This window comes from Neopsephotus bourkii, unplaced genomic scaffold (genome assembly GCF_033783945.1).
Source record: "Neopsephotus bourkii isolate Nb327-2 ecotype Australia unplaced genomic scaffold, CSIRO-AGI_Nbou_v1 NB_1792, whole genome shotgun sequence".
In the NCBI taxonomy this organism is placed as follows: Eukaryota; Metazoa; Chordata; class Aves; order Psittaciformes; family Psittacidae; genus Neopsephotus; species Neopsephotus bourkii.
In genome coordinates, this window is record NW_026902266.1 from 2,705,319 (window position 1) to 2,719,308 (window position 13,990).

The window sequence follows — 13,990 nt, forward strand, 5'->3', positions numbered from 1 at the left end:
GCCCTAGCTCTGAAGTTTTGAGTTTAATGTTTGGAAGAGCAAGTATCTGGCAATAAGCTACGTATGTTAAACAACAAAAGCTTGATCTGAAAGATAAAGAGATATCTGGTGATCTATATTGCCTGCCTGACTGTAAAAAAACAGCTGAGCAAGCAGTCTTAAGAATTTCACCATTCTGCTTCTGTATTGATAGTGACTGGTGCAAAATAAGACACATAAGGACTACCCTTCTCTATGGCCAGTCAAGTACTACACAGTGTCACTCACAGTGGGAGCAAAGGAACCCAATATAGTCCTATATATTCACCAACACACCGTCATTTACCTCATTGCTGAATCTATGATAGCACTGAAAGAAACTTTAGCAAACTACAGATTAGGTGTGGTATCACACCTCTGCGTGGGTTCACTTCAGCCTTCTGGAAATCTAGGTACCCTTCTCAAAATAGACCCTGTCAGGACAAGATGACACTCAATCCAAGAGAAAAGGAAGCCGTGACTGTTAGAGATGCTAGTCACACTCATACCACCTGATCTGAGCATGCTACCAACAGGCTTGGAGGTGGGGCGTTTCCATAAGGGACCTGGGCTCCGTTTATCCACAAAACTCAAATCCTAACAAGAGCAGCAAGACCTGCTGGATGCAGACACAGCAGAGCCATGAGACCCATGGCTTTTTAGGTCATTGTGTTTATGTGTATCTTCACTTGCAGGGCATGGCACAGAGTGGTGAGAGGAGATACAGGAGACTGACATGTCTAACAGGGAATTTCTGTAAGTTCATCACTGTACTTTGTAAGTACTTGTTTAGGGCAGAAAAGATGTTCCCAAACTCTGCATTATCACTGCTTCAGCAGCACTGTAATTCTCTCAGCCAGCAGTATCATTTACTGCCACATTGCCACAGAAATGCCAATCTGGTGAAGCAGAGCAGCACTGGATAAAGACAAGGCACATTTAGTTCAGTGATCTGATTTTTTAATTATTACTATTTTATTTAATAAAAAAAAAACACTACTATCATTCCCTACAGCATTTAATTTGTATATGGCTGTCTTCTGTACACTGCAAATGAACACTGCTTCCTAATGACATTGCCAAGATGGCAGCTGTCAGGTCAGAAAGCAACTCAGCACTTAAAAGTTCCAACCTCCCCCAGCTCAACAGCTGGGACAAGTTGCTTCAGGTCAGATTTTAAAACAAACCCCAAATGAGGTGCACCTTGAACAACCAGCTCCTGAAACTAGAGTGGCCAAGAGGAGATCCTGCTGCAGGCAGGGCCTGAGGACCCACCTACACCCCAAAGCAGCACCAGCTTCCCCACAGCATCATTCTTGTCCTCCCTGGGACACTCAGCAGGCCATGGCAGAAAGCTTTCCCTTTCACCCTTCCCTTCCCCTCAACTGTGAAGATGAGCCAGGTATGCTGAGTGCCAAGACCCACCCCTCAGTCCCTCAATGCCAAATCCAGCTCCTTCACCAGAAGCCCCCAGGTGACTCAGGAAAAGTTTGAACACTGCAGCTGATCATTTGTCATCAGAAGGAAAGAATGTCCTTGTGGGCACAAGTGACAAACTCTTGGCCAGTAAATGCCAAGGTACATGCTTTTTACATGGCAAACCATCTCAAAAGCTAGGTGAGACTGTTGCAGTGGGTTTCAGCATTCTTTTCCTGACTCCAGACAGAAAAGAAGAGAGAAGGGAGAGGAAAAAAACTGCTAATAGAATAAATTAGTGAGATGAATTCAGCAGCGCAAAAGGGAAAGTATTTTAATCTCAAGAAGAGACCCCCTGCTCCTACACAAAAGGCTGTGCACAGGCTTATATCAAGTGAGAAGCAGCTGAATTTGTTCTGCACACTATTTTTTTTACTACTTATGAATAGCTATGCTATGACAAGTCCTTTAAAACCTCTTATAATCTCTTTTAATAGATATGAAAAGCAGGCTTCCCATGGAAAGCCACTTTCCTCCCAGGAACTGTCACTTTATCCCTGCATTGTAAAACAGTAACTTCCCAAGAAGGGGCAGGTGGGAAGAGGCACAAGACCAGTGTCTCTCCTCTGTATCATGTTAAAGAAGCTAAGCTTTACCCTCCAAACATGAATTTCCACTCTGCAGCTCACCTATTTACCCACCTCAAAGCAGCTCATGGGATCATATCTCAAGCACCATGCCAGACAGCAAAGGCTGTTTGTATCTGTGTCTCCGCACAGGTAGGAAAACTGTGAACCACCCCCTGAAAACTCAGCAAGTTTCTTACCCTTATAGTGCATCTGTTGAGCCTGCTACTAAAAACCTGGCAGACCTTCCTGCTTCTGACGCCTGCCATGAGCTCTGCTGAGCCCATGCAGACAGGAGAAGGGGAGCTGGATTCAATTCATCTTTGAGCAACATCTCCAGACTGTTTCTTCCCTAGCCTCTATTAGTCCCAGCTGCACAAAGCTGCACAGGACAGCACTGAGGCACAGCTATTGCCAGCCCGCAGTGCCTTACTGAGCTACAACAAGAGGGGATGGGTTGGAAACAGCCAGCGGGACATGGCCGCTTCTCACCCTGACATTTGTTGAGTGAATTCACTGGCTATACCACTGCTTTAGACATGCTGTCTCCCCTCCTAGAGGGGGCCTGAGAATGGAAGTTTCAAGTCAGCCTCTCTGGCTGGCTTCAGTGCCATAAATAATAATGGCAATAATTCAGTAGTACTTAAATCAGATTTAGTACTAAATCAGACAGATTTCCTTTGTCAGAAATTTTCTAGGTGTCCCTTAGGTGAAGAAAAACCTAAAACATGTGAGTCAACTAGGAAAGATTAAGCCTGAACAGAGTCGACAGCAATATTTGAGAGGCACAAATCTCTCCTGTTCACTTCAGCAGGCTATTAACTAATGTGTACGGTAATGAATATTTATACTATCGCAATGATTTCATTTCACAGGTAAGAAGGGGTGACAGCTTTACTACACCACACATCTGTATCCACCACATGCTTAGTGGATACACTTACCTCCCCACCTCCAAAGGAAGCAAGCCCAAGACCCCAACAGGTCAGCTGCGAGGAGGGGAACAAGACTGTACCTCAATACCTGCAGAGCCTGCCCACATTGATCCCTCTGAGGGGACATTAGCCTGACAGGCTCAACCAGGAAGAGCCATCTCTCCCAGACCTGATCTTCCTACCTACAGACAACAGAGGGGTGCATCACAATAGAGCTATGAGCTTGCACCCACTGCAGAAGGTAGCAGATTCAGCTGTCCATCAGCAGGAAGAGAAACAACCAAGTGACCCCACCACCAAAGGACACTTAAACTATGTAGAGCCATCCTGTCCAGCAAGCTGGAGAGAGACACCCAGAACGTCAAATCAGCTGGATGACCATCAAAAGAAATTGGCTTGATTATTTTGAAGTAGATGCGTTAATTCCTTAAAACTTCCTCTCAGATTCTCCCCTCCTCTGCACAAGTAACCCAAATTAACAGAGTAGCTCTCTGTCCCCCTCTTGTGATAGGACCAAGAGGACTTAAAATCTCCTGGAAGGAGGTAATATTAAAAGAATATTAAAATATGCCCTTTACAGCACATACTACAACTCGGTGCTTGAGACTACTTATTAATCCAAAGGTTTAGTTCCTTCTTCTGACAACCAAGTTACTGTCCTGCTACATATAAAATATTTGCTCACCCTGTGCCCCCACAGCATGACAATCATTTTCCCTGACAGCCAGTGAGCAATACTGCCCATCTCACTCTGAGCCCCTCTGTTTCTAGATGAATGGGCCAGATAGAGGCGTGCAACTGGAGAAATAGATCTTCTGAAGGGGAGGAAACTTCCCTCCTCAAAGGAGTAGAACCCAGTTTTCTGATAAGCCATCCAGCACTCACACCCCAGACCAAGATTGTGTTCCTCTCTTTCTCCTTTGTTGAAATGTTAGCTCACACACCATCACCTCTGTCTCCATTAAATGCCTTGGTTTGTGTGCTTTAATTCTCCTGCTGTCTACTACCACCACCAAAGTCCCTCCAAGAGAGTAAACGGCTGAGAGCGGCTCTATAGCTACCGCCTTCAACTAACTCATCAGGCTCCAGGGCAAAGACTTCTCAGCAGCACCATTTCAGGGAGCTGCGAACAGGAGAACCTGGAAACCCTTCATCTGGAAGCAGAGGAGGTGGGAAAGGAGATGGGCTGAAGAGGAGCCTTCTCACTGGTGTGCCCTCCTTCTCAGTAGCTCCCAGCTTCTAACAGGAAGCCCCACACCATGGGCTACATTATATATACTAATGTATCATCTAAGCACAAATAAGCAACAGCCCCCCCTCTAGCACGGAAGCTTTGAGGATCCTCCTGCTTGCTCACAGCTCAGGCAGAGCCAGGCACGACCCAAAACGTGAGCCCGGAACAAATCAAGTATCTGGCTGGGAAAGCCGTGGGAGACGCTGCACTCCGAGGTGCCCCTGCCATGTTAGCACGAGTGTTTGCTTCAGATTCTGCCTTATTGTTGCTCGATGAAGTGACTAAAACGGAAATGTTCCGGGGATTAGGATTCCCGAGTGATCTAATACAGGACGCTTTGGGGTCTAAAGGGGGAGGGAAAAAGAATACCTAACTAGCGAGCGGCGAGGCTGGCGCTGCTCCTGAGCTCCCCTCCCCACCGCCACCCTTTCGCCTTAAAAAAAAAGGGCCGAATGTTACCATTTTTGGACATGAGTCCTCGCAAGCCCTGCCCTAAACCACACCATTCAAACGAGAAGCCAGTCACCGTCCCGCTGCCGGGACGGGGAGGCCGGAGCGCGGGCAGCGGGCGGCCGGCGGAGGGGGCGCGGGGGGGGCCTGCCACCGCTCCCCGCTGCCCCCCGGTGTCCCCGCTCCACCCGCGCCCACCTGCGGGCCCTGTTGCCGGTGACAGGGCGGACATCTGTTGCTGCGGGGAGACCCGCCGCCGCACCTCCCTCCCCTCCGCGCCCTGCCATCACCTGCCCACCCGCCCCTCCCCGCCCCGCCCGCCACGCCAGCCTCGGCCAGGAGCGCACCGGCCCCGCCGCAGCCGGTGGGGGTGGCGAGGCCGGGTTCCGGCGGCCCTGCGGTGCGTGTGTGTGAGGAAGAGGAGAGCGGCACTCTCACCTTCCTCTGCTGCTTCTCCCAGGCCGGGTCGAGGAGCAGGTCCCGGTCCCAGTCCTCCTCCGGCTGCATGTAGTCGTTGGTCTGCTGCGGGTCGTAGTGATCCATGGCTGCTGATGCTACGGCCCGTCTCTGTCCCGTCCGTCAGACCCGTCCTCCCGTGTCCCGCCCGCCCCGGTGGCTGCCCGCTGTGACCGGCCCCGCGGCCGCTCAGCCTGAGCAGGCGGCGGCGGCGCCCGCTCCCACCTCTCCGCCTCAGCCGCGCGCAGCACGGCGGGGGCGGGACGCACCGCCCCGCCCGCGGTCTTGCCCCCGCGCCTCCCATTGGCAGACACCCGCGACAGAAGCTGCAGCTCCCAGGCACAGCGCCTCGCTCATTGGTGGATTAACGCGTCCGTCACAGCACCCAGCCTCCGTGATAGGCGGGCTGCGCTCCGCTGCGTCCCGCCCCCAGCCCCGCCCCACACCTCCCCCGCGACGGCGGCGGCCGTGGCTGAGTGGTGCTGATGCTGATGCTGAGTGATGCAGGGCCGTGGCCCCGGGCTGGGCCGGGCGGGGCCGGGAACCTTAGTGCCGCTTTCGGGGCATTTTTGTCCCAAAAGCTCGGCGGCGGCAGGGCAGGGCGGGGCGGGGCGTCGGTACGCGGGAGCGGGCCCCTCAGATCCGCTCTCAAGGGCTGAGAGGCGCGGGGGGTGGCGGAGCAGCGCGGGTCAGGGCAGCACTGTGTCCCTGTGAAGATGTTTTCACGTGGCACAGCTGGCGGCCCGTCCTCTCGGCCCCAGCCTTCCCGTCCTGCAGCCACCCCCCTCGGAAGACAGCTTGCTCGTGGGGTCATACGGGTGTGCGCGCACCTAGGGTGCCAAAACCGAACTTATTTTCTCTTGTTCTTGACAGGTAACTGGGTCTAGGTTAGGATCGCCAACACTGCCGGCCGAGACTTCACACCCGCAGTCAACAGCCGTGCACCCAATGAGACCCTGCCAGGCATGCCTGTGCTTTCTACCCACGGAGACCCTGTTTAACAAGAGAACGCCAAACGACAGTGCAGTTGGCTCATCTAGTGGCTTCCCAGGAGAGAGAGACAAACCGTGAAGGAGTGTACGGATGCACAACTGTTTCACATGGGTTTCTGTCAGTTAAACTGAGTGAAGGGATTGAAAAAAATACAGTGGCATTATTAGTTTACCCCTGTAGTCTCGCAGACAAGAAAGATTGTATCAGTCACAAGAGCGAGAGGAAGCTCAAAGAAATGCCTCTCCACAACACCACCCAGGGCAGAGTGAGCTCGTGTCACAGTTCATCCAAATTCAGAGGAAACAGAGTTTGTGGCCCATGAATGTGGAAAAGAGAGGTGCTGAGAATGGACAGGAAGAGTGCTGCAAAGCATTGGGTTAAGTTGGCAGAAATGCTCAGCATTAGGCAGGATTTAGACCCAAACTACACCAGTGAGCTCCTCTTCCAAAAGAGGGGACTTTGTTTCCTGCTTGGTACAAACACTGGAGGTGAAATCGGACATACTCTTTCGCTTCATGGCGTAAATAACTGCGCAGACCATAATGGGCAGATGCTCTGTATGGTACTGTCTTCATGTGTCATATGATGCTCCCTGTGTACACTTTGAGACATCATAAACACAAATACAATTGTCAAAAAGCTGTTCTGCACCTTTCAGAGACTTGTATTTACCCTATCATGCATCACTTGGGGTAGAAATATTATTTAGATATGTAAGTACAGTAATAGCCATGATTTTCAAAAGCAATGCAAGATGTCTCCATTTTGAGACCATCTGGGAAACCAGGCCACTCAGGGCATCCCAGCTCAGGGCAGCCAGAAGCAAGGAATCCAGGACTACCAGACACCTTGGGAATCCTCCTGGATGCCATCCATGATGAAGTGCTGGGGAATGTGAAATAGTCCTGTCGCTCTGGAGAGGTGGTAATGGACTTGAAAGAAACTTCCCCCTGTTCTGCACTGCAGAGAGGGGTGGATGATGGTGCTTTTTGAGAAGGAGAGTGGAGGACTTTACATTAAGGGAAAAGTGTAAATCATTAGGGTTTGAAGAGAAACAGTTGATTTTCTTTCGTACAGTCGATGAACACCCAGTTACAGAAATTCTGAACGAACAGTTACAGCCTGATCATGTAAGAACTTAGAGACAACAAACATATCTAAAAAATTATTGTCTTCCAGTTTTTCTTATTTATCAAGGCACTTCCAGCTGGAGGAATCTAGAAGAATAAAAAAATTGGCAAGATCTGGGGAAAGAGGGAGGAAGGAAGTGAACACATTCCCTGACTGAAGTTCTGAGCTTTGTATTTTAAGGGGGGGGGGGGGGTGTCCTGCTGCTTCCCCAGTCTTGTACTTTGAGAGCCCACTACTGAAAGCCACTTTTTACAACTCCGCAGATGTGGGGAGAGGTCTCAGCTGCCACTCAGGGAGGGAAGGTTTTCAGCATTTTCCAGGAGACGCTCAGCACCATGGAGATCCAAGCCCTGAGACAGCGTGGACTTCTGTGAGGCTGAACCTTCAGGACCCTGCCTATTTGGTTCCTTGGAGTTGAGTTATGAAGTAACTATTCCCATAGTTGTAATGTTATTATTTTTAGCTGCGTAAAATACACCTAGTGATATCTCTTAACAGAGCCTGGCAGTACTATAATTATGTTATTAATTGCCAATATCCCATTAATTGACATATTTCTTCTTGCACAGGACAGAGGATGGATTAGATTTAATGTACAACATCAGTGCAATAAAACACAATGAAATCAAGAACAACTGTGAGGTTTCTAGTGTGTTAGAGCCTCCTAATTGTCCCTGACATTTATATTTTTAACATCACGATTCTCACTTCTCAAAATCCTTACTAAATTTCTAAGAAATATCTTAATTTTTCTCTTCTAACACCATCTCAGCTCTTAGCTTTCCATGGACTCCTTTACAAAAGTGAGAGATTGTTCTTGGCCAGAGTATTGTGAACTCATGGGCAATAGTGGCAGGGCAAGCAGGGGAAAGATTGTTTCTAATCTTGGGATAGTTCCCAGATCCACTCGACCATTGCCCTTGCAAGAAACTGTACCAGCACCATGAAGGGGAAAAGACAAGCTCACAATGGGAGAAGGAAGCACAGCAGCAACAGGAGCTACAGAAGCCAGTGCTGCTGATGGGAAAGATGCCCATGGTCACCTAGGGATAACAGGAAATGAAGCAAAAAGGGAACAACCACAGGAGTACTCTGGTTTTCCTTATTTAGTCTCCTAGAGTTCTTCTCTGCACAAGATTGCTGCTGATTTCCTTGGGCTGTTAGTTAAACCTTGCTGGACCACATGGGTCGCTAATATGGTCTTCCCAATCCAATGAAGGGAGAGTGGGCTTTTTCTAGGGCAGTGGGCAGATTACTGTTGGAACAGTTGGATGTACATCCTACTTCTTCAGCCTGTAACAGTTGAAAAGAGGAAGGACCCCATGTGTATTGGGATATTTCTGGTTACTGTTTGCTGCTTTTTCTCTTTGTGCTTAGCATATTAGCTACAGGTCATGAGGTTCCCTGGGGAGATATCTGTTTTCTTGCCAAGAACATCCATAAGCTTCTGTAATGAGGCCCAGCAGGTGAGCTCAGTCACCGTACAACAATGAACAAGGCTGTGTTGAAGTGGCCCTTGACTTTTGTTTTGGGAAGCCTCACAGCCAAGTTTCAGCACTTCTATTCTGCAGATACACAAAACATTTGTAGCTCTGAGATTTAGCACTTGGTTTTGAACTGCATGATGGGCTCCTACTGTAAAATATTCAACAAGTTGCAGCCTTTCTCATAGCTTTTATTTCCTCAGTCCAGTAAAAACTCAGTTCCTCTGAAGTGCAGATGTTAATTTGGTGGAGTTCAGTGGGGTATATTCTGTGCTTTGTGGGAGACTAGGGAGGGGAGCAGCTCATGCCCAGAGACTGGGTAAAACTCATGGTTTTAAGTGGTGCCAGCGATAGCTGAAAATGAGGGAAAAAAAGGAACAGCCAAAGCAAGGATGCTATGTTTGTAGGAGAGGAGAAAGGCGCCTGCATGAAGCTCCCACTTACAAAACATATTCTCTCTCCTTCAGAGCCTCTTCACCTAAGTTGTGTTCCTCTTCTGCTCTGCCTTCACCATCCTAACTTCTCTTTCCCTTAATTTCCTCTCCCATTTACCTGAACTGCCAAAGTTGGCTCCGCAGCCTGCACCCTGGCAGTAACACGACTTCTGGGACTGCACAAGTACCTAAAGAATGTGTTATCTCCTCCTTCTGCTGTCTGGGGTTAGCCGTGCTTATTCAGAGCACAACCTTTAAGGCGCACAGTAAGCATTTGCTAATGTTGTTTGAAGTGTGTCATTCTGAGAAAAAGATATTTTTTTTCCTCCTGTAAAAACCTTGATTTTACTTTTCTAGCAGACCAGATTGCTCCCTTTGCTTTGACATTGTCACCTGAACACTTGAACTATAGAATCCGGAATTATACCTCCAGTTCCATATTCCTGTTATCACATAACCATTGTAACCATTTTCATCCCACAAGGCAAATTGAGTACTTAACCAACAATGCCTATGTACTTCCCTTTGCTTCTACCCTTCACCCCTGAAGGGGAAGGTGTTTGCTGCTCAGAAGTGCACAGGAGCATCATGTGCAAGTGAAGCAGGCTCAACTTGGGCAGCTGCTGAGCTGGTTCTGCAGATGCATGTAGAGGTTAAAATCATCCAGTGATTTTGCTAAAATACACTGCCACATTAGGTGCCCATGAGACACACTGTGCAGTGAAATTACTGTCTCAGTGGGGTTAACATCCTTGTTCTATGGCATGGGCACAGATACCTTCAGTCACCCATGGTCAGGGCTTCTCATTTTCATGTTTTACCTACTAGTTGCCTTGTACTGATGGGTAGGTCTCAGTGGGCTTGCTTGCTCATCCCTTTCAGTTTTCTGTGTCAGTCTTTAAAGGACACCCCATTTCACAGCCCTGGCACTTTCAAATGGTCAGCCTCTGTCTGGCCCAAACAATAAGGAGGCTGGGGGAACGGAGATGCTAAAACCAACAGCATTTTACATGTTTCTACAAGAAAGAGGGAGTGGATTAAAGTGCAGAAGAGGTCACACTTCAAATCAGAGACCTGACAACTGATATATCCATGTACTAAACAAAGGCTTAATCTAGGCCATGCTCAGTGCAGACTCTTCTGTGGAGGCAACTGAAGGGGAAGGGGCTGACCTGAGGCACAGGGGAAGCCATGGTGCAGCACTGCCCACCTCTACAAGCAGAGCTCCGCAGGGCAGAGGCAACCTGTGTCTTTCCACATGGCCAAGGCAGCTGTGAAAGAAAGCAGAAGAGACTGTTTTTTTCTGGAGACTGTGGATGAAATCCAGGCTGGCTCATTCCTGGTGCCACCAAGGGGGAAGCTCAGATCTGAGTCTCTTGTTCTCACTCTCTGCCTGAGCAGAGCTTGTCAGATGATGTGCCCATGGCTTGCAGAAGCAAGAGACACCATTTGTTGCTTCTCTCACTTCCTGCATAGCTACCTCAAATTAAACTTCCTAGGCACCAAAACTGCCCATGGAGCAAGTGTGACAAGCTTTGGAGGCAAGTATTGTGAAGTCTTTCTGGAAAGGAAACAGCAGCAAGATGGTAGCAGAAAAGCAAGCACAGGGGTTGGTCTCTCTCCAGATCCACCTTTGCACTCACAGAAAATCTTTGCTGAGAGAGTCACTGAACTCTCATACATGTCACTATTTAGCCCCAGCATAAAAACTTCACTGAAAACCCCTTCCCTTCACTTCGACGCCCTCCATAACTGTACAAGTTTTGCACAAGAGAAGTGTCCCTGGTTGGAGATTGCAGATTATGTGAAGCAGCCATGGTTCTGCTGCAGTGTACACTGGGCCTGCCAAGGATAACACCACAGAAATGGATTACCAGAGGGCTCAGTGCTCTCAACACACAGTCCCTCCATCCCCAGCAGGCTATGTATGCAGAGAATACAGAGAGCTGCTGTGAGTCCTCATGGTGCATAAAGTGCATTTGCTTGCAATTTTTGCTCCCTCATGCAGGCCCAGGATGATCCCACAGGGGGAACCACAGAGGGCGAAGGGTGGTAGAAACCTGGTACAAAGCAAAATGTGTTGTGAGCAGGCCAGGCAGCTACTGCCGTCTTTGATTTTAGGTGGAGGAGTTCATGGTGTGAGATGGCGTAAGTTTGCATTGCTTTGCTTTTAAGGCTATGTTAGTTATAGGTGGCAGAGCAAACACAAAAGGAACAGGTATCAAGATCTGGAGCAGGCTGTACTGTGAGTGGCCAGGAATGCTGTGTTACTGCTGCAGCATGGCAAGGGGTTTGTGCTATGCAGGCTGATGCAATGCCAGGGCTGCAGCTTTCAGGCCTTCTGCTGGAAATCCATGCCCAGAGGTGCACATACACAGTGGTGTCATTTGTAGGACATGAAAACGAAGCCTTCTGTTCCCCTCAGGATTTGCAAGGCCATGGATGGAGTTCTGTGTGTGGCTCTGTGTGCCAGGTTTTAAGAAAGATACACATCAGCTGGAGAGAGTCCAAAGGAGAACTAACAAGAAGGCTCAGAGGTCTAGAAAACCTGACCTTTGAGGGGATACTGAAAGCAGGCTTGTTTAGTCTAGGGAAGCAAAAACTGAAGTGAGACACAGTAGCAGACCTCAAATATGCTAAAGTGTACTGTAAAGCAGAAGGCAGTACAGCCATTTGCCATAGCCACTGGAGAAAGTGAGAACAGCCAGGATAGCAAAGCACTTGAGGAGGCCACCAAAAGAAGCTGCTGAATCTCCACTGCTTGAGGCTTTAAAGAACAAGTAGAACAGGCATCAGAAAGGGTAAACATCAAGGACAACTCATTCCACCATGAGCCCAGAAGAGCTGGGATCCCCTCCAGCTCTGCTTCATAGCCCTGCAACACAGCTTCAGGGGGTAAGACAGTACTACAGAGCAAAATCACATGATTGCAAAGAGAAGAATGATGGAAGAAAAGTGTTTACAGCTCCAGGGATGTAAAAATGTAAAATCAGACATATGGAACCTGACCCAGACAGTCCCATCAGATGCCCATGTGTAAAGCACATTGCAGCCTGACTGCAGCAGGAACTTGACTCAGCTGAGAGAGGTGACTGTGGTGAAAGGGGCTGTGTGAAAAAAATACAACCACACTTTTATGTACACTTGCAGGGACAAAAACTGCTTTAAATCCACTTGCAGCTTTCTCATAAAGGAACTGGCAGTTCTCCTTTGTGTTACAACTACCAGTTAATACACCATCAGCACTCCAAATGCTGAGAAGGGATGCTTCGCTCCTAGTTTTAGCATTGAAAGGTAATTCTCATGGCCTCTCCACATCCTCAAGCTTTTAGCATTGATTGTTTACATCAGTAGCAAAACAGGTCACAGTGACATGGGACTGCAAACTATATTCACAATCCATGCATGGATATGAGGCCGCAGTGACACAGAGTTCATAAAGGGCTGAGAAAATGCAGATCCATACGGCTGAAGGGAGGTTGACCATCATCATTGGTCCACCAACAGAACATGGGTGTTCTTAAAATTAGGGCTAGTTTTTACCTGCTAGCTGTGGTCTTCAGGATGTGACTTGAGGCTCCTGTAATATCATCTGGTGCTCCAAAGGCCACAGCTGAGCTGCAGGTGTTCGGTGTCTTCTCTACCACACCAAGCCACCCACGTTCACCAGCAGCAGAGGTGGCACAGCTCAGCACAGTGTGCTGCAGAGAAAGAGCTCACTTCTTTCAGAACAGTAGTTGATACAACTGGTATCCACACCAACAGCCTTCGAGGTATGCCAGATTTTTCCCAGCATATAATGGTGCATCAGTGAAAGGTGAATATGATGCTGATCCAAATTCACACTTGTCTCAGAAGCTGAGCAGGATCCACACGTTGAGCCTGAAGCTGCAGCTCCATTCACTTGCCTTCCCAAAGTGCACTTGCTGGAGCCTAAAGCTGTCCATGGTACAAGGAGGGATGGCTGAGGGCTTCCCCTGAAGAAGCCCCTTCATTCCGTTTCTCTGGAGGGTGCAGGGAGCAGCTGGTGGTTGTCAGCATCCACAGAGCAGGTTAAGCTCCTGTGCTCCACAAGCAAAAACTGCTGTACAGCAATGTTTGGGGGTCATGTATACTTTTGCACACAAAATCATCTTGTGCTCATTATGCTTGTCTCTTAACTGGCTCATTCTCCTTGCTGTTTCTTCTCTATACAGTGGGAGCAACCGTGCACAGCTACCTCAAATCAAACCACACACAGTGCAAAGTTACCTCCTACACCAGAAAGCTTCTTATTTGGGAAGCAGCAGCAAACCTTATACCTTTATACTTTGCAGTTGCTCCACCATCAGAAAGGTCACATTTATGGAGCAATATATCCAGAGCTGTAAAATGGTGTTTGAAGAAGATGCACAACAAGCAAAATGCTGCGGGGCCACACCAACAGCACACAGCAGGGATAGCCACTCAGCAAAGCAAACTAGATAAGCTGCTCTCCCCAGCTTCCTTTAATGTCTTCTTTTGTGGGATTTCCCCCTTCTCCCCATCTTCTCATATAATGCACACCTGTGATTTTGCTCATAAGGGGAGCCTTCAAACCAGCATTGCAAGTTCCAGGCTTTCTGGCAATCCTGTGCCTCTGTTGGCTTTTCTGAACTATGACTACTCATTGTGCCTTCCCTCTAAGCCTACTATAAAACTAGCTTTGAAATATCACAAGTAAAGAGGATTATGAAAGGCAAAGAGTGGTACTTCCAGACCAATAGAAGGAGGCTCCCAGCTGCTGACTGTATGCACACCCCACCTGCACTCTCTGTGGCTGTAGCCCAGCAGT

The 13,990-nt window shown here is 48.6% G+C and overlaps 1 protein-coding gene and 1 long non-coding RNA gene across 7 annotated transcripts in view; both read right to left on the reverse strand.

Moving 5' to 3' along the window:
• The window catches only part of ACTN1 (actinin alpha 1), an 88,255-nt gene extending 82,861 nt beyond the window's left edge, over positions 1 to 5,394 (reverse strand). For 5 of the 6 annotated variants that reach the window (XM_061380367.1, XM_061380365.1, XM_061380362.1 and 2 more), the window contains exon 1: positions 5,118 to 5,394. In XM_061380367.1, coding sequence (XP_061236351.1) covers positions 5,118 to 5,222 — 105 coding nt within the window. In that variant the 5' untranslated portion in view covers positions 5,223 to 5,394. The remainder of the gene's footprint in view (positions 1 to 5,117) is intronic. The other variant, XM_061380364.1, reaches the window with a different exon arrangement.
• A 2,957-nt stretch (positions 5,395 to 8,351) lies between these two features.
• LOC133226564 (uncharacterized) lies at positions 8,352 to 12,785 on the reverse strand. Its single transcript, XR_009729560.1, has 2 exons — positions 12,721 to 12,785; positions 8,352 to 8,552 (listed from the first exon to the last, which is right to left on the reverse strand). It is a non-coding gene; the product is annotated as an uncharacterized LOC133226564 (long non-coding RNA).
• Positions 12,786 to 13,990: the final 1,205 nt, after the last annotated feature.